The 19,170-nt window shown below is 55.5% G+C and overlaps 1 protein-coding gene across 1 annotated transcript; it reads right to left on the bottom strand.

The window, feature by feature from the left end:
• Positions 1-3,243: 3,243 nt before the first annotated feature.
• On the bottom strand, positions 3,244-17,293 carry RPS6KA4 (ribosomal protein S6 kinase A4). Its single transcript, XM_040256192.1, has 17 exons — positions 17,139-17,293; positions 16,963-17,034; positions 16,073-16,291; positions 15,880-15,995; positions 14,995-15,102; positions 14,715-14,795; positions 14,538-14,641; positions 14,291-14,441; positions 11,365-11,529; positions 8,246-8,374; positions 7,949-8,082; positions 7,759-7,852; positions 5,552-5,725; positions 5,277-5,471; positions 4,805-4,964; positions 4,455-4,618; positions 3,244-4,187 (listed from the first exon to the last, which is right to left on the bottom strand). The coding sequence occupies exons 1-17, from the start codon at positions 17,191-17,193 to the stop codon at positions 3,993-3,995; spliced, it is 2,316 nt and encodes a 771-aa protein (XP_040112126.1). The 5' UTR covers positions 17,194-17,293; the 3' UTR covers positions 3,244-3,992.
• Positions 17,294-19,170: the final 1,877 nt, after the last annotated feature.

Here is a 19,170-nt window from a genome sequence, read left to right as displayed (position 1 = left end):
AAGTTTTAAACAATCCAAACATCCAGCTTTGGGGTAAAATTAAAGCCCATCCTCACTGCAGAACTCCTATGGTTGAGGAGAGTCTGGAATTGGACCACTGGAATGGAAGGCACAATTAGGTCAGTGACCTTGAGCAAGCTGTTGACCTTCACTGAGGTTCACTTTTCTCATCTCTTGAGGGGAACTGGTGCTTTCTTCATCACCGAGCTATGCGGAGACAAGGAGATCACCCGTGCCGAGTGCTCAGTGTGGTCCCGGCACACTGGAAGACCTCAGTCAATCTCAGTAAATGCTGATGATCAAACGACCCCACCTGCACACATTCTCTAGTTCAGGGGTCCCCAGCCTCTGGGCCAGGGACCAGTACCAGTCCATGGCCTGGGTAGGAGCAGGGCCACACAGCAGGAGGTGAGCAGCAGGCAAAACCGAAACCTCCCCTACCCTAACGCTGGTCCATGGAAATACTGTCTTCCAGGAAACTGGTCCCCTTTCCTGTCAAAAAGGTTGGGGACCACTGCTCTGGTTCATCCTAACAGTCACATGACTCCCTTTTGACAAATGGGGAAGCCTTGGGGTGTTAGATGGCTTACTCAAGTTACACAGTCTGTAAAAACAAGAGTCAGAATTAGGAGTGTCTTCCCCTCCCCTCCCTAAGCCCTTCTCCTGGGCCCCTTCCTCTTCCTTCAGACCCATAGGATGGGGTAGAGTTAGGTGTCCTCACACCCCCAATGACCCTTGATCCACACCCATGGGGTCCCACCTACCCACCAGGCTCACTCAGCTTTACCCTGACTTCAGCATCTGTGGGGTCCCAGCTCCCATCCCCATGCCTCCAGTTACCTCCTTCTCTAAGGGGCAAACTTCAGAACGGGAAGGGAAAGGTCCACCCTGAGATGACCCCACCGGGTGGCTATGGGGAGAGAAGGCCTGACACAGCCCAAGCAGGTGGGGGCTCTTAGGACAGCTGCGCCATGTGGACAAATAGCCCTGCCCTGGGGGGCACAGAGGTGCTCAGGCCAAACTGCCCTACAGCCACAACCACCCAGCAGGGATCACACAGGGGCAGTCTCGGTCCTCCTGAGAGGACCACACTCTGATCACTGCCAGGGCCATGGGTATGAGCTGATTTTCTGCTCCTCTCCCTCCCTGACAGGCACCAAGCCCTGTCCGACTGACCTCTCTCTAAGGACCACCGAGGGATGGTCTTCCCCATGAGCTTGCAGAGGGGAATCCACAACCCAGGTCTAAGCCAATCAGCACTGCAGCCCAGGCCACAGTGACTGATTCAGGGTAAGCCTCTGACCTCCCAGAGTACAGGGATCCAATCAGAGTACATCTCAGGATTCCTGCTGGGAATAAAGATTGTCTTTATTACCAGATTTCAGTTTGTAGCAACCTGGAGCACCTGCCCCCCATCTTGGGGCCAAAAAGGGACTCTTTCAGTCTGTAGCATCCACCAAAACACACGCACACAGAACAGAAAGCTGAGATTGGGAAACTAAGTCCTGATCATAGGCTTACATCCTGATCAGTTCAATCCCTGGGTTGGGAAGATCCCCTGGAGGAAGGCACAGCAACCCACTCCAGTATCCTTGCCTGAGAATCCCATGGACAGAGGAGCCTGGCAGGTTACAGGGTGTGAGGCTGCAGAGTCAGAGAGGACTAAGCAACTAACATGCTCACTTTCACTTTTCACTTTCAGGCCTTGCCTGAAGCTACCCCTGGATTGTGTAGTTCAAAAAGCCTAAAACTCCTGTTCTGATGAAGCAAGTTTAAGTTGGGTTTTCCTCTACTTACAACCAGGAGAATCCTAAATGATACATGGCAGAGCTGTCAGATAAACACCTAAAATGACAGTTTGACCCTCATGTCAAAGCCAAGAACAGACACACAGATGGCAACAAACACATGAAAAGATGCTCAACATTGCTTCTTATTGTTGTTCAGTCACTAAGTCATGTCCAGCTCGTTGTAACCCCATGGACTGCAGCACGCCAGACTTCCCTGTCCTTCACTATCTCCTGGAGTTTGCTCAAACTCATGTCCATTGAGTCAGTGATACCATCCAACCATCTCATCCTCTGTCCCCCCCTTCTCCTCTTGCCCTCAATCTTTCCCAACATCAGTATCTTTTCCAATGAGTCAGTTCTTCATATCAGGTGGCCAAAGTATTGGAGCTTTAGCTTCAGCATCAGTTGTTCCAATGAATATTCAGGGTTGATTTCCTTTAGGACTGACTGGTTTGATCTCCTTGCTGTCCAAGGGAGAACTGCAAGTCAAAACTATAATGAGGTATTATTTCACACCAGTTAGAATGGCCATCATCAAAAAATCTACAACAAATAAATGCTGGAGATGTGGAAAAAAGGGAAACCTCTTCCTCTGTTGGTGGGAAAACCACTATGGAGAACAGTATGGAGATTTCTTTAAAAAAAAAAAAAAAACTAGGAATAAAACTACCATATGACCCAGCAATCCCACTTGGGCATATGCCCTGAGAAAACCATAATTCACAAAGTCACATGTATGCCAGTGTTCACTGTAGCACTATTTACAACAGTCAGGATATGGAAGCAACCCAGGAGTCCATCAGCAGATGGATGCATAAAGAAGTTGTGGTACATATATACAATGGAGTAGTACTCAGTCATAAAAAGGAACAAAACTGAGTCAGTTGTAGAGAGGTGGATGGACCTAGGGTCTGACATACAGCGTGAAGTCAGAAAAATATCGTATAGTAATGCATATATGTGGAGTCTAGAAAAATGGTACTGATGAACCTATTTGCAGGGAAGGAATAGAGATGCAGATGTGAAGAGCAGACCCATGGAAACAGTGGGGGAGGGAGAGGGTGGGACAAATTGAGAAAGGAGCATTGACGTCTGTACACCACCACGTGTAAAGCAAAGAGCTAGTAGGAAGCTGCTCTATAACACAGGGAGCTCGGCTCAGTGCTCTGGGATGACCTAGCCGGGTGGGATGTTGAAAGGGTAGGAGAGGCTCAAGAGGGAGGGGGTATACGTATACATACGGTTGGGTCATGCTGTCGTACAGAGAAACCAGCACAAATTGTAAAGCAATTATCCTCCAAATAAAAATAAATTTAAAAAACACCAAGGACAAAGGGCATCATCTTATTCAGAAGGGTCTGCTCTGTCCTTCCACTTTGAGGCCCAAAGGCCAACGCCTGGAAGTGAACCCTAAGACCTCTGCCCCCACACCCCCCACAAATACACACACACATGCCACACAGCACTGAGTAGACTTTTATTTTAAAGTCAAAGGCACAGCCTGGATGGGCAGAGGCAGTGACTGTGGAAGCCCAGCCCAGACCCCCAAGGCCCCACCCCCCAGGTAGGGGCAGCTGTGCCAAAGGGGAGGGGACAGATGAGAAGGGGGCCGCCCCTTTTGGGGGGGTCGCCTACCTCCTAACAGCCCCAGTAGGGGGAAACAGGTGACATAAAGTGAGGCAGAAATGCTTCAGGGGGTCCCCCAGGGCCTCTCGCTGAGCACTCCCCCCCAACACAGGTCTTTGGTGGACGTAATTGCACAGACAGTCCATAAAGTGACAGCTTGAGAGGTGCCCCCTCCCAAGAGCAGGTCCTCAGGGGAGGGCAGGGGAGAGGTCCCAGTTTCTCCCTGTGGCAACTCAGTGCTTAGAAATGGAGGAGCCCTTCCCAACCGGGGCAGCCCCTTGGGGTAGAAGGGCCTTCCACCAGATGAGGCTGTATCTTGGCAGAGGGCCCCACACCCCACTCCCCAGCAGGCCCCCTTCTTCCCTGCATCTCTAACTCTAATCTGGTAAGACATTTTTAAAAAAAGAATTCTCTGCTTATAAAAATACTTCTGCTCTGTCTGGGGGTAGGGAGGGGGAAAGGCGGGGAGAAGGGTAACAGTCCTGGGGAGGGGGCCAGCGCCGATGCAGGAGGCAGTGAGCCGGCCTCCTAGATCACAGACACGACGGGGGAGGCGGGGGATCACAGGGGCAGGGGCTAGGAGGGGGGTAGGGGGCCATTGGCTCGTCGAGGGGCTCCCTTGGCGGCCGGGGCCCGGCCCGAGGCGGCGGGCGCGGGGGAGACGCGGCGGGACGTGGCGGCGCTCCGTAGCTTCTGTTTCCGCCGCTTGGCCAGCGGCGCGTTTTCCACGCTCTTCAGGAAGAAACCCTCGCGTTTGCCCCGGTTGAACGCCTGGCGGAAAGGAAATGGTGACTCCCACGGGACCGGCCTCGACTTCCAGATCCCGGTGTTGGCCCCGTCCCAGGCCCTCCTTCCCATCCCACCAGGTCAGGGCCAACAGGTCTTTGGGCTCCACAGCCTCTCAGAAGCTCAGGACCCCGGCAGGTCACGGGTCTGGACTCCGCGGTACTCATCCCGGCAGGACTCCGCGGAGTCGCCTCCCGGAGGCTCCGCCCCCATGCTCAGGCCCCGCCCCCATGCTCAGGCCCCGCCCCTCACCATGAAGGTGGCGTTGAGCCCGGAGCGCACAGCGGACCCCGAGGACTCCAGCACGTCCGGCGTCCGCAGCGGAGGCGAGGAGCGCGCGCTGCCGTCCTGCAGCCACGAGCTGCCCCGCAGCCCCTCGAGCTTCAGCCGCTTGGCGGGATCCACAGTTAGGAGCCCTGGAGGCGGGTGGGGGAGTTTTGGCGGGCCGCGTGTAGAAGCTGCACCCACTCAGAGAGGGCAGCCCCACTCTCCTCCCCGACAAGCCCCCCACCGAGACACCTGACCCAGGGGCACTCCTTGCCCCATCATGACCCCATGGCCTCCCCCTCCCCAACCATAACCTGTGACCTCCGGCTCCGCACCTCGGACCAGCTCCTTGGCTTCCTCAGACACGCCTTCCCAGGCCTCTCCGTCAAGAGAGAAGCGCCCCTCGCGGATCTTGCACATGATCGCGGCCGCCTGGCTCTGCCCGCCTTGGCCTGAGGCCCCCTGGAAGGGGACCTGGCCCGACAGCATCATGTACTAGGGGTGCGGGTGGGAGAGACAGGTGAAAAGTGAGACCAGCCCAGACTAGGGGCCAATGGAGGCCAGGAGACTGATTCAACCCACCACAGGACCATGCATTCTCTCCAAGAGGCTAACTCCTGGGGTCCATGGGTGATGGACTCTACCCCTCAAACTAGGGTGCCCGGACCCCAGCACCAGAGTGACCCCGCCTATGTATCAGGACATCTTATCCCAGCCTCAGACCAAATCCTGCCACCCCCACCAAGAGGACTGCTGTCCCCAGGCTCGGAGGACCCTGACATCCCCTCAGAGAGGCCGTCCCCATACCAGAATAACGCCGAGGCTCCAGAGGTCGCAGGACTCGTCGTAGCCCTGCTGAGCCAGCAGCTCGGGGGCGGCGTACTGCAGCGTGAAGCAGGGAGTCTGCATGGGCCCCGCGGGGCTCTGCGGGCGCAGGCGCGCGAACCCGAAGTCGATGATCTTCACCGGGGCCCCGGGCGTGTCATCGGCGTACAGGATGTTCTACGAGGGAGGCGAGGCGGCCATCAGAACCCGGCCCTCCACGCCGAGGCCCTCCCGATGCGCTGAGGCCCCGCGCTCACCTCGGGCTTCAGGTCGCGGTGCACTACGCCCGCCTCCTCGTGCATGAAGCTCACGGCCGACACGAGGCTGCGCAGGATCTGGCTCGCCTCGGACTCGCTGAAGTGCCGCTTCTTGCGGATGTGCTCCAGCAGCTCCCCGCCCTGCAGCAGCTCCAGGACCAGGTACGTGTGCAGCTGCGGGCAGCGCGACGGGCCGGGGTCACCGCCTACCGAGACCCCGCCCGCCCGCCGGATCCCGCCCCGAGGTCACCATCGAGCCCCGCCCCCAGTTTCAGGCGCCTTCCACATTCAACCCTGACCTCAAGACTATCACCACGCTCCCCCCAAGAACCACCTTGGGACTCGCTTGCGGTTCTACCCCGTACTGTTTTCCTTCCCAGTGGGGCTAGTGGTAAAGAACCCCCCTGCCAATGCAAGCGAGGTAACAGATGCGGGTTGGATCCCTGGGTGGGGAAAATCCCCTGGAGGAGGGCATGGCAATCCACTCCAGTGTTCTTGGGCCTGGAGAGTCCTACGGAGAGAGGACGTGGCGGGCTTCGGTCCACAGGGTCGCAAAGAGTTGGACACGACTGAAGCGACTTAGGAGCAGCAGCAGTCCCTTTGGCCACCTTAAAGTTCAGTTCAGTCCCTCAGTCGTGTCCGACTCTTTGCGACCCCATGGACTGCAGCACTCCCAGGCTTCCCTGTCCATCACCAACTCCCGCAGTCTGCTCAAACTCATGTCCATCAAGTCAGTGATGCCATCCAACCGTCTCATCCTCTGTCGTCTCCTTCTCCCCTTGCCTTCAATCTTTCCAGCATCAGGGTCTTTTCCAATGAGTCACTTCTTCGAATCAGGTAGCCAAAGGATTTGAACTTCAGCTTCAGCATCAGTCTTTCCAATGAATATTCAGGACTGATTTCCTTTAGGATTGACAAGTTTGATCTCCTTGCAGTCCAAGAGGCTCTCAAGAGTCTTCTCCAACACCATAGTTCAAAAGCATCAACTCTTCAGTGCTCAGCTTTCTTTATAGTCCAACTCTCACATCCATACATGACTACTGGAAAAACCATAGCTTTAACTAGTTGGACCTTTGTCAGCAAAGTAATATCTGCTTTTTAATATGCTGTCTAGGTTTGTCATAGCTTTTCTTTTTCTTTTTTTTTATAGCTTTTCTTCCAAGGAGCAAGCGTCTGTTAATTTCATGGCTGCATTCACCATCTGCAGTGATTTTGGAGCCCAAGAAAATAAAGTCTGTCACTGTTTCCATTGTTTCCCCATCTACGTGCCATGAAGTGATGGACCCGATACCATTATCTTCATTTTTTGAATGTTGAGTTTTAAGGCTGCTTTTTTCACTCTCCTCTTTCACTTTCATGAAGAGGCTCCTCAGTTTTTCGCTTTCTGCCATAAGGGTGGTGTTATCTGCATATCTGAGGTTATTGATATTTCTCCCGGCAATCCTGATTCCAGCTTGTGCTTCATCCAGCCCGCATTTTGCATGATGTACTCTGCATATAAGTTAAATAAACAGGGTGACAATATATAGCTTTGATGTACTCCTTTCCCAATTTGGAACCAGTCCGTTGTTCCATGTCCGATTCTGTTGTTTCTTGACCTGCATACAGATTTCTCAGGAGGCAGGTAAGGTGGTTTGGTACTCTCTTCTCTTTAAGAATTTTCCACAGTTTGTTGTGATCCACACAACAAACTGTTGTGGCCACCTTAAAACCCACCCGCAAAATTTGTCCCCCTGCCCTGTTCTTTTGTCCATTCCCATATCTGCCTTTGAGTCCTCAGGCCCTCCTAGGTGTTTAGTTCCTCAGTCGTGTCCGACTCTTTATACATATGTAGCTTGTAGCCTGCCAGGCTCCTCTGTCCATGGGGATTTTCCAGGCAAGAATACTGGAGTGGGATGCCCTCTTCCAGGGGATCTTCCCAACCCAGGAATCAAACCCAGGTCTCCCACATTGCAGGCGGATTCTTTACTGTCTGAGCCACCAGTGAAGCCCAAGAACGCTGGGGTAGCCTATCCCTTCTCCAGCGAATCTGTTGAATTGCGGGCGACTTCTTTACCTGCTGAGCTACCATAATCCCGCCTCCCTCAACTCCAGGTCCTCAGGCCCCTCCCACGGCGCGCTCAGGCCCCGCCTCCTGTCCGCCTCCCCGCCCTCTTCGGGCAGCCTCCAGCGCCCCTGCGCTCCGCCCCAGCCCAGGAAGGCGTCACCTGGTCGTGATGCACTTCGTGCAGCTTCACCACGTTGGGATGCGACTGGCAAAGCCGCAGGGCAGCCACTTCGCGCTGCGTGTTCTCCTCCAGCCTGGGGGCAGGGCAGGCGGGGTCAGAACAGCCGATCTCCGGCCCCACCCTCCCCGAGTCCGCTCTGCCGGACTCCGCCCGCCCCGGGCCCGCCCACCTGCGACTGAGGATCTTGACAGCGAACTCTTGGCCGCTCTGTAGCTGCCGGCAGCGGCGGCACACGGAGAAACTACCCTGGCCCAACGCGGGTTCCCGCAGGTCCAGTTCGTACTGCTGGAAGAAGGGCGAGTCCTGGGGGCGAAAAAGAAGCGTCAGAGGTCCTAGCGGGAGCCTTGCGGCTATGCCACGCCCCACCTCGGAGAGGCTCCGGGCCTCACCGAAGCCACCATGTGCGCCTGGTGAAGACAGGTCTGGAGTCCCCACGCCCACTTCTCCCCACCCTGGCCCAATCCACCTGCATCATGACGCTCCTGGCCAACGCCGCCGGGCCGGGCCGGTCTCCAGCGCCAGACGCTTCCAGCACATCGGTCATCACCGCGTTGTTGCGGTCAAACAAGATGGATGGCGCCACGAAGGAGTATCCCTGGAGGAGGAGGGGGTTGTCAGGGATGGATGGGCATCCGGGGGCTGGAGGTGCAGAAGGAGCCCCTGAAGGCCCAGACCCAGCCGGAAGGGCAGGGGGCAGAGGAAAGACCTTGCAGTAGGGAGTTGGGGGTGTTGCTTTTGCATCTCGGCGTACACAGGCCGTTGTGGACATTTTTATTCCACCTTAGTCCGTGATCCCTTGGAACCACGTCTATCCCCTCAGCAGTCTGGGACTCCACCTTTCTCGTCACAGCGGTCCCCCAAGTGCCAAGGCCATCATCTGGCGCAACGTAGTGGCCCAGAATATGATGGGCTGAACGAATAAAAGAATTGTGGCCTGGTATCACACACGCTTAGCTTAGGAGAATTCAGCTCTACCCAACTCAGGACAAAAAGTCTTTATTACTTTCAAATCAAACTTTGGCCTCCTCTGCAAGGGGGGGCTACTGAGGAAATGTAAAGAGAAATCAAAGTTAATCTTTTTGCCTTTCCTAAGGATCCATGTCCTGGCAAGTCAAGGAATTCTCAAGGGTAATTTTAAGGATGTGTTGTTTTCTCCTAAAAACGCAGCGCCACTGTATGCAGAGCTAACTAGGATGCACACAGGTGGGATTTTTGTCTATTAAGTTTGTTGATATGTCCCCAGTACCCAAGTCAGTGCCTGGCACGTTGAAGGCACTCAGTACATATTTTTGAATCATTAAATGAATGAATGAAAGTAACCATTGATTCACAAGAAAACTTGCTCATTAGGACTGTGAGATCAAAGATAGATCCCAGGAGATCGAGGGATATTCAAGCACAGAGCTGTCACTTGTGAGAGCTTCACAGAGGGGACTGACCCATCCATAGTTGATACTGGCCTATTATTTACTATTTATGGACCGCGTCCTACCCAGCCATGACCCCCAGCTGGACTTAGGGATGCAGAAATTAAACACATAGTCCCTGCCCTCTGAGAATTTCAGACCAGGCGAGGTGGTCTCCATCAGTGTCAGTATACAACCTGACAAACTGCTCAGAAGGAGGTTTTGTCTTCAGAGGGCTGGTGCACAAGAAAAGGGCAACCCAGGGCCAGAGGAGCAGGGAAGTCTTTACACAGGGCAGCGCTGGACAACAAGGCTTGAATTTTGCCAGGTGGCCAACTGTAGGGAAAGAACTCTAAGTGGGGGAAACTGCATGTGCAAAGGTACAGAAGTATGTTCTGGAACCTCTGAGAAGTTCCAAGATGCTGGAGCCCCAGGTGAAATAACAGAGAGTACTGAGCAAAGACCACATCATATACAAATGAACTGATTTACACAACAGAAACAGGCTCACAGACTTAGTGAATGAACTTCTGATTACCAGGGGGGAAGGGTAAGAAAAAGGGATGGTTAGGGAAAACCAGACACAGAACAACGGACTGGTTCAAACTTGGGAGAGGAGTACGTCAAGGCTGTATATTGTTACCCTGTTTATTTATATGTAGAGTACATCATGCAAAATGCCAGGCTGGATGAATCAAAAGCTGGAATCAAGATTGCATGGCGAAATATCAACAACATCAGATATGCAGATGATACCACCCTAACGGCACAAAGAAAAGAGGAACTAAAGAGCCGCTTGATAAAGGTAAAAGAGAATGAAAAAACTGGCTTAAAACTCAACATTCAGAAAACTAAGATCATGGCATCTGGTCCCATCACTTCATGGAAAATAAATGGGGAAAATATGGAAACAGTGACAGATTTCATTTTCTTGAGCTCCAAAATCACTGCAGATGGTGACTGCAGCCATGAAATTAACAGACACTTGCTCCTTGGAAGAAAAACTATGACAAACCTAGACAGCGTATTAAAAGCAGAGACATCACTTTGCCGACAAAGGTCCATATAGTCAGCTATGGTTTTTCCAGTAGTCATGTACAGATGTGAGAGTTGGACCATAAGGAAGGCTGAGCACCAAAGAATTGATACTTTCAAACTGTGGTGCTGGAGAAGACTCTTGAGAGTCCCTTGGACAGAAGGGAGATCAAAACCAGTCAATCCTAAAGAAAATTCATTGGCACGACTGATGCTGAAGCTGAAGCTCCAATACTTTGGGTTCCTGATGCAAAGAGACGACTTGTTGGAAAAGACCCTGATGCTGAGAAAGATTGAAGGCAGGAGGAGAAGGGGGCAACAGAGGATGAGATGGCTGTTGGTGCCACCAACTCAATGGACATGAGTTTGAGCAAACTCCGAGAGATAGTGGAGGACAGGGAAGCCTGGTGTGTTGCAGTCCATGGAGTTGCAAAGAGTCAGACACGATTTAGCGACTGAGCAACAACATGGGAGTCTGAAATTGATATGTATATAATGCTATATTTTAAATGGGTAACTAACAAGGACCTACTGTGTAGCACAGGGAACTCTGCTCAATGTTAGGTGGCAGCCTGGATGGGAGGGGAGTTTGGGGGAGAATGGATACAGGCATATGTGTGGCTGAGTCCCTTTGCTGTCCACCTGAAACTATCACAACATTGTTATATGGGTATATTCCAATATAAAAGAAAAGAAAAAGTTAAAAAAAAAAAAAAAACCACATCATGCAAGGCCTTGTATACCAAGCAAAGGAGCTTGGACTTGTCCAACAGGCCCAAGCTTCTAAAACTGGGTAGAGGGAGCCTGTGTCCCCAGGAATGTGATATGGTATGCCACAGTATAAACAAAGCATCTCTTCCTAGGTGTCCCCTTAAAACAACAGTTTTACCTAACAATAAAGAGAGATGATGGAGAAGGGAAATCGACATGAAACTTCAGGATAAACCAGGAAATTCAAAGACATGTCCTGCCAAGGCAGTCTCAATGACTGACAATTCCAAGTTCGTCATGAATGGAGAGCAAGGGAGATGCTGAGTCCCCCTCAGGACACAGGGCTATGTGGTGTCCACAGGTCAGCCAGGGCTGAGGCTGGCAGCAGCACCCCACTTCCTCTGCGTCTCTGGTTCCATGAGCTCTCACTCACCTGGAAGATGCGAGGGTCCCCAGGTGGGGGGCTACCCGGGGGTGAGTAGACAGGCTCCAGTCGGGTAAATTCCTCTGCAAAGTTGCCCACATCCAGCTCTGAGCGGATCTGGGGTCGGAATGGGGCTGGAATCTTCCTAGCAGCCAGAGCAGCCCAGTCCAGACCCTGGAGAAAAGGAATGAAAGATAAGGGATCAAAGGGCAGAAAGTAGAAACACTGTCCACTCGGGCCACCCTCACTGGGCAGCTCCTCAGTGAGGCAAAGGTCTCGCTGGCAGCTGTGTGCAAAGCTGTTCTTCCTGCCTCCCCAGCTTCTGTTTCCCTTCCTCTGATAACAGGATCCCTGTTTCCCTTGGAGAACCACCCCTCCACCACACTCAGCCAATTCTGGGACTTTTAATAGAACTAGTATGCAAAAAAAAAAAAAAGAAAAAAAATCTCTTTCTTCTACTGGACTTATATCTAGGGCGATATGGGTCTGGAACTGCTGAGGCCCCTCAGTGTCTAGTGATGAAATGCCCAGGCAGAAAAGCAAAGGCAAGAGACAAAGTGAGAAATTCCTAATAACACAGACTCAGCACCTAGATCCATCCTTGCCTGAAATCAGACTGTTTTTCCTGACTTTTCATTTATGGTAGCTAAAACATTCCTTTTTATGTTTAAACTAGTATGGCATAGCTTGTTCTTGTTGCCTGTCCAACACTCATTCTCTCTGTCATTCTTAGTACTATAGCCCCTATTTTATTTCAGGAACCAATGTACAAATACTAAAAAATAGTATTTTACAAACCTCCTTGCAGTTAGCAGTGACCAGTTACTTGTAAGCAAAAATTATGTGGGAGGAATCCAAAGAAAGAGCCTGAAGAGGAGGGTGAGCAGTTGTTAAGTACCCTTTTTGCCCTTCCCTCCTTCTTCCTCATGTTTCCCACCTGGAGAGCAACCTAGACAGCAAGAGGTCTAGCAGTCATTTTGATACCAGGAGGCAACCATGGGAATGCAGGCTGTAGCACAGTGTTAGGTGCTCAGGCATGTCAAACTCTTGCGACCCCATGGACTATAGCCCACTCGGCTCCTCTATCCACGGGATTCTCCAGGCAAAAATACTGGAGTGGATTGCCATGCCCTCCTCCAGGGCATCTTCCTGACCTAGGGATTGAACCCGCATCTCTTGTCTCCTGCATTGGCAGACGGGCTCTTTACCACTAGCGCCATCTGGAAAGCCCTGGGCATGGAGGCTACGTGCTAAAAATGAAAGAGCATTTAAAAAGAAAAAACCAAGCTTGGCTCCTTGAAGACACCACAGCAGCCCTAGACTGCTGACCTCTGGATTTCTTTTATGTAGATAGACAGACAGATAGATATAGATCTCTATCTTTTTTTAGACTACCATTCATCCCAGTCTCTGTTCTTAGAAGCCAGACTCTATTCCACAGATATCACCATCTTCAGTGCACTTTTTGTCACATGCAGCCTAGAGGCATGGCTTGGGCTTAAAGGCCCTAGTTCTGGCACCAGGGACCTCAGCATTGCTATCAGCAAAGAGATTGTCTCGAGAGAAGGGGAAATGGCATCAGGCCTCAAAGACCTTGTGGGGTGCAGGCGCTCTCTAGTCTGACAACTGGTTCATCTGCTCCCAAGCACCCAGGGGCCAGGATGAACTCAGGGTGGGCTGAGGGAGTCACTTAAGGACACTGACCCTGCTCAGTCACTCTGCCCATAATGGAACATCTTCACCCCGGAGGCTTAAGATTCCTGTCTGAGAAAGCGTCTCTGAGGGCCCTTCCAGGCAGAACTTGCTGGGAAGATTCAAGGAGGTAGTGTTCATAGCAAGGGTAACTGGGTGCCCGGCCTACAGTAAGTGCCCATAAATGGATGCTTTTGTTACTACATCAGACAAAGCAAATTTAACACCCACGTGGAAACAGAACATGACACTTCAGAGCATGGGCCTTCAGGCCACCTAGACCTGAGCTCTATCACATCGCTCACCGATCTCGGGCAAATTACCTAACCTCTCTGCCCATGGACTGTATAGTCCATGAGGTCACAAAGAGTCAGACACGACTGAGCAACTTTTACTTTTTCTGAACCTGTTTCCTCATCTGTGAAAATAAGGATAATTAGGTTGGTTCTGAGGCTTACATGGAATTATGCAAGCAAGGGGCCAAGACACACTCACTGTTAGAGGGCCCTGCTAGGCAACGGGGGCTTCCCAGGTGGCTCAGTGGTAAAGAACCCGCCTGCTAATGCAGGAGACGCGGGTTCAGTCCTTGGGTCAGGAAGATCACCTGGAGTAGGAAATGTCAGCCCACTGCCATGGACAGAGAAGCCTGGTGGGCTACAGTCCAGGGGATCACAAAGAGTTGGACATGACTGAGCGCCTGAGCATGCTTGTGCAATGACTTTGGCCCACATAGTGCCCAAACCAGCGAGGCTCACAAGGACAGAATTCACTCTGCACTGCACCCTAATGCGCGTGCAAATAGCTTAGGACAGATCCCACGTGGCTGGTCAGACACGTCCATCTGAAGTACAGGCATACAGACTGTACAGGTAGACCACAACCCTGAGCGGATGCTAACAGTCATGAGACTGGGGCCGAGAGCAGACCTGGGGTCTGTTCCCAGCTCTACATTTTTACTGTGTGATCTCTGGCAGATCACCATGCCTCTCTGAATTGTCCAATGAAGAGTCCATTCTCAAGTCCCTGCCAGCCCTGCCAGGCAGTGAACCTAGAATTCTTTCCCATGAGAGCAAATTTTAATAGAGATGAATGAGAAAACACGCCTGCTTTCTTTACCTGCAAAGTTTTCTAAATCAAGTGAAACTGGCCAGTCTCAGACCATCCCTCCAGTGTCCCCCAACCCAGAGCAGTAGCCTAGCCCTGGTGTGTGTAGAGAGCTATGGGGGTGAGCCAGGAGCCTCACCTGGAAGAAGGGGTGGTCCTTAACTTCCTGTGCCCCCTGAGGTCCTGCACCCAGTCGCTTCCTGGGGTCCTTGCAAAGTAGCCGCTGCAGTAGGTCCTGTGCCACTGGCCCGATCCGGGGGGGGAAGGGAGGGGAGCACTTCAGGATCCGTCTGGGAGGATTGGGGGGGGGGGCGTCAGGGGCAGCGAGCCCCTCCTCCAGCCCTGCCCAGGCTCCTCGGCCGCCCTCTGCTTCCAGCCCTGCTCACCGAGACACCTCTGCCTGTGTGTTCCTCTCGCCCTCCAGGGTGAAGGGTGAGGCCCCCGTCAGCAGCTCGAAGAGCAGGATGCCAAGGCTCCACCAGTCCACAGCCTGCCAGACACAGCCAGGGTGAGAACCTGCAGCCACCCCCACGTCACCCCACCCCACTCCCAGGCCAACCCACCTTGCCGTGGCCCGACTTGCTGCGGATGATTTCAGGGGCCATGTACTCGATGGTGCCGCAGAAGGAAAAGGTCCGCTCTTTCTGGGAGGAGAAGAGGACCCATTTTGACACCCAGCCTCACTCCCCGCCCCATGGCCCAGAGTAAGACTTGCTGGACTTGTGAGAGTCGGAGCAGTGGGAACTTCCTGAAGGCAGAGCTACTGCACCCCTCCCAGAAATGCAGAGCCAGGCATGGAGCTGGAGCCGGGGGTTCAGAAGGCTGAGACCACCCTTCACTCACCTCCTCTGTCAGGAACTCCTTGCTAAGCCCAAAGTCGGTGAGGACAATGTGACCCTCGGAGTCCAGCAGCACATTCTCCAGCTTCAGATCTCGGTAGATGATGCCCAGCTGGCAGGAGGGAAGAGAGCACTGAGGGTCCCTCCTCCGACACCCCACCCCCGGCTCTTACAGCTCCTGTTCCGCACCAGATCCCTGGGGCAGGGGATCTCCAGTGGGGTGGGGGGCAGGATGAGACTGGCCCATTGGACGGGAGAAGCCATTTAAGATTCACCAGCATAGGGGCTTCCCTGGTGGTCTAGTGGTTAAGAATCCGCCTGCCAATACAGGGGACGTGGCTTCCAGCCCTGCTCCCGGAAGGTGCCAAATGCCGTGGAGAGCAGCTAAGCCCGTGGCCCACAACTGCTGAGTCCGTAGCAAGAGAAGCCACCGCAACGAGAACCCCGAGCACCGCAACAAAGAGTAGCCCCCGAGTGCAGCAACGAAGACCCAGCACAGCCATCAGTCAATCAATCAATTTCCAAAAAGCATGGAAGGGGCGGGGAAACACCACGGAGAGACCCCCAGGAGGAAAGCCGTGTGAGGAGCCCCGAATCACGACAGCTCTGGGAACCAAGGCATGAGGTCTCCGTTTGAGGAAGTTCTGTGAACGTGGCCCTAGGAAGCAGCCTGAGAGTTCCCTGTGAGAGGAAAGCCCCCTCGAGGAGGCACCAGCGGAGGAGACCCCAGAAGGCCTTCCTCCCAGGAGGCTAGGGGAAGTGGATCCAGTCCCCCCAACCCCCGCGGCCACCCGCTTCCAGGAAGCCCGAGGTTGCCAGGTTCACGGGCCCCTCCGGGGCCGGGACCCGGTGCCCAGGGCCACAGCCGGGCGGCTGGGTCCTCACCCACCTTGTGCAGATGCTCCAGGGCAAGCACGATCTCGCCCCCATACACGCGCACCTCGGCCTCCTTGAAGTACTGGCGCTGGTAGAGGTGGGTGAACATTTCGCCGCCGTTCACATAGTCTGGGGGAGGTGGGAGTGGAAGTTGGGAAGCAGCCCCCATGGGTGGCCCCACCCACCCCCACAGGGCCTGCCCTTACCCAGGATGAGGTGCAGCTTGGCGTCAGTCTGGAAGGCGTAGTGCAGCGTGACCAGGAAGGGTGCCTGGCGCACCAGCTCTAGCACGGAGCGCTCGGTGCGCGTGTGCTCCTGTGTCTTGGCACGCTGCACCAAGGCTGCCTTGCGCAGCACCTTCATGGCATACAGCTTGCCCGCGTCGTGCCCGCCCGCCTTCCGCACCAGGAACACCTTCCCGTAGGCTGTGGGGGCAGTGAGTGGGTGGAAGGTAGGCCATGAGCAGAAGGGTGGGTGGAAGGTGGGGGTAGCAGCGCCCACCCAGGAGGGTGTGCAAGGTGGGGGAAGGAGCTGGGGCGAGAGGCAGGTGTGCACAAAGCTGGCAGCGCTTTCTAAAGCAAAGATGTGCACACCCCCAGGAGGGTGCTCAGCAAACCTAGGGAGGGGGTGTGCAAACCAGGCTGGGGGGTGCACGCAACTTTCAGGAGGCCTGCAGCACAGGGTGGGGGCGGGGTGTGTGCAAACCTGGGGAAGGTATAGAGGATGCAAAGCCAGGGAGGGGATGCAGAGGTGCGGGCAGACAGAAGGCAGTCAACCCCGAGGTGGGGAGTTTGCACGGTGGAGGAAGACGGCTCTCATATCTCACGAGGTGGGGGGAGCTGTGAAATCACAGGGGTGGGCTGCAAGCCCCCAAGAGTGCTGGCGCACCCGGGAGGACCTTGCTTAATGTGGAGCAGCCCTGGAAGTGGGCATGCCAACCCCGGCAGGGCAGGGCCAAGCAGGCAAGGCGGGCTATGCCGGGAGAGGGTGGGGGGCATTGCTGGTGGCCTGGCCCAACCCAGGCGGGTGTGCCCGCGCGGCAGGCCCAGAGCACGCTGCGGGGGGAGGACACTTGCCGGTGGATAGGGGTCCTCACCTCCCGTGCCCAGCACCTTGAGCAGCTGGAAGTTCTCCACGCCTACCTTCTCCTCGTGCCCCGTCAGGTTGGCTGTGGGCACAGGGGGCAAATGAACCCAGCCAGTGCATGAACCCTCCCCGGCCGGCCTGGGCAGCCATCACCCAGCCAGCACCGCGGGCCACCCCCTGCCCCACCTTCGGTGATCTGCAGCTCCACGGCACAGCCCTCGTCCTCATCCTCGTCCCCCATGGCCGGCGGGTCGCTGGGGCCCGCGCGGCTCGGCTCCGGGGCGGGCGGCGCCGGTTACATGGCGGCTCCGGCCGGGGCGGGAGCTTCCTGGTGCCGCCTCCGGGGCCGAGGCGGGCGCCGGCGCCGCCTCCCGGCTCCCCGGCTCCCCGCCCCGCGCGGCCTGAGTCAGGCGCTGGAACGTGACAGCGCCCGGGCTGCGGGTGGGCGGGGGCGGTCCGGTCTCCCGCGGGCGCAGAGTGCTGCCGCCAGGAGTGTGCGCTCTGGGACCCCGGTAGACCCTCCTGGGGACCTGGGAGTCCTCCTTGGGAGCCATGCCTGGGGTTTGTGGATAACCCGGAGCCTCTGTGGGGCGGACACTCCCCAGCTAGGTATCGGCCCCAGGGCAGTAAGTCCAGGGCGGTAAGTCCACCGCAGGCTGTGCCCCAAGGGAGTGGGAGTCCCACTCAGGTGCTTTAGAGCTGCCTTCCTCCCCGGGGTGCCAGCCCTAAGGGCAGCCAGGCAGCTCTGTCCAATTCTTAGCCACCAGTGAAAGTGAGGAACTTCATACAGATCACAACCCTCTTGCCTGGTTCTTCTTGATCACTTCTTGACTGCAGCAGATAGGGGAGGGGATCTGTCCGTCCCCTTGACGGATGAGCAGTGTGAGGCCACAGGCCACTTCAGCCAGCTCTTGCCTCCGTAGCCCCAGCCCTGCATGCCTCACTCAGTGTGTCTCTTTGCTCTTGGTGCTGGGCAGGCTAAGAGGGTCCCAGAAGCCACGTGGCCCAGCCCAGCTTCCTGTCTGTATTCCCTGCCACTGGCGAAGCCCTCTTCCCTGTGGACTTGACTTTGCAGGGGAGGCCTGGTCAGGGGAAGGCACCCTGAGGGCCGGGCCTTGTCTCTACCCACGAGGGTGCCTACAGGAGGCACTGAGAGGGAGCCCAGCCCGGCCTCCAGCAGGCATGGGCAGCCTGTTTTCTGACCGAAACTCTCTAGAGCAAGCAGACCTTTAAAAGCACCTCAGGGAACTCCCTGGTGGTCCAGTGGTTAGGGTGTGGCTCTGCCCCCCTGTCGTCCCCAAGCCTGGTACAGAGTGGACCCCAAAAAGGGGTGTCGGAGCCACATAGGGGTGCCCTCCTCCACCATCAGACTCAGCGCCCCTGGCCAGCAGGTCCTCCAGAGCCTCATCTCCCTCCCTGACAGCTGACAGGGGCTACCAACGGTGGAGCAGCCATCAGAGCCCCCACCCGGAGGCCCTATGGGAATGGGGCTTCCAGCTGCTCAGCCCCCCTGGAGGCCAGGGGGTGTCCACTCCCATGCCACCGACCTCAGAAACTCAGTCTGAGGAGGGCAGAGCAGCGGGTGAGCCCCAAGGGGAGGGTTGTGGAAACCCAGTGAGTCAGGCTACATAGGTCACCCTGGGGAGCCAGGCCTGGCCACCCCTCCCAGCTCTTGCCACCTCCGGATTCAGGCTGCCTCACCTCAGCCGGGCAGCCCCACCCTACTTGGGGCGGCCCCAGGTGCCCTGACTCACGTCCTGTCGCCCAGCCCAGTTGCTCCCCTCCCAGGCGTCAGTCATCCGAGAGGCCCTGGTCAGAGACCCCCGGCATCCTTCCCAGCTCCACAATAGCGCCTCACTGCCCCCAGGCTGTAAACTCCCTGGGGAGGGGCTCAGCCCCAAAGGGGTGGAGATGAGAGGATGAGGAGGCAGGAAGCAGTAAAAGGAGAGAAGGGGGTACAGGGACAGGGTGGGCACAGGCCCTCTGAGTATTTCACTGCCCCCTCTCAGGAGCCCAGGCCCAGACCCCCACCCACTGCTGGCCGCTCAGAGCCTCCCCACCAGCCCAAGCGGCCCCTCCCCTGAGGAAAGCCCTTTGCTGCCCCATGCAGGGCAAGGAAGCCAATAGCTACCAGGCCCCTGTCAGCAGAGAACTCCAGGCCCCATGTCCCGGGCAGCGAGTGGCTCCTGGCTGTGGCCGGTAGACACAGAGTGCAGAG

Source organism: Oryx dammah, unplaced genomic scaffold (genome assembly GCF_014754425.2).
Source record: "Oryx dammah isolate SB20612 unplaced genomic scaffold, SCBI_Odam_1.1 HiC_scaffold_15, whole genome shotgun sequence".
Lineage (NCBI taxonomy): Eukaryota > Metazoa > Chordata > Mammalia > Artiodactyla > Bovidae > Oryx > Oryx dammah.
This window is presented reverse-complemented; position numbering and strand designations above follow the sequence as displayed.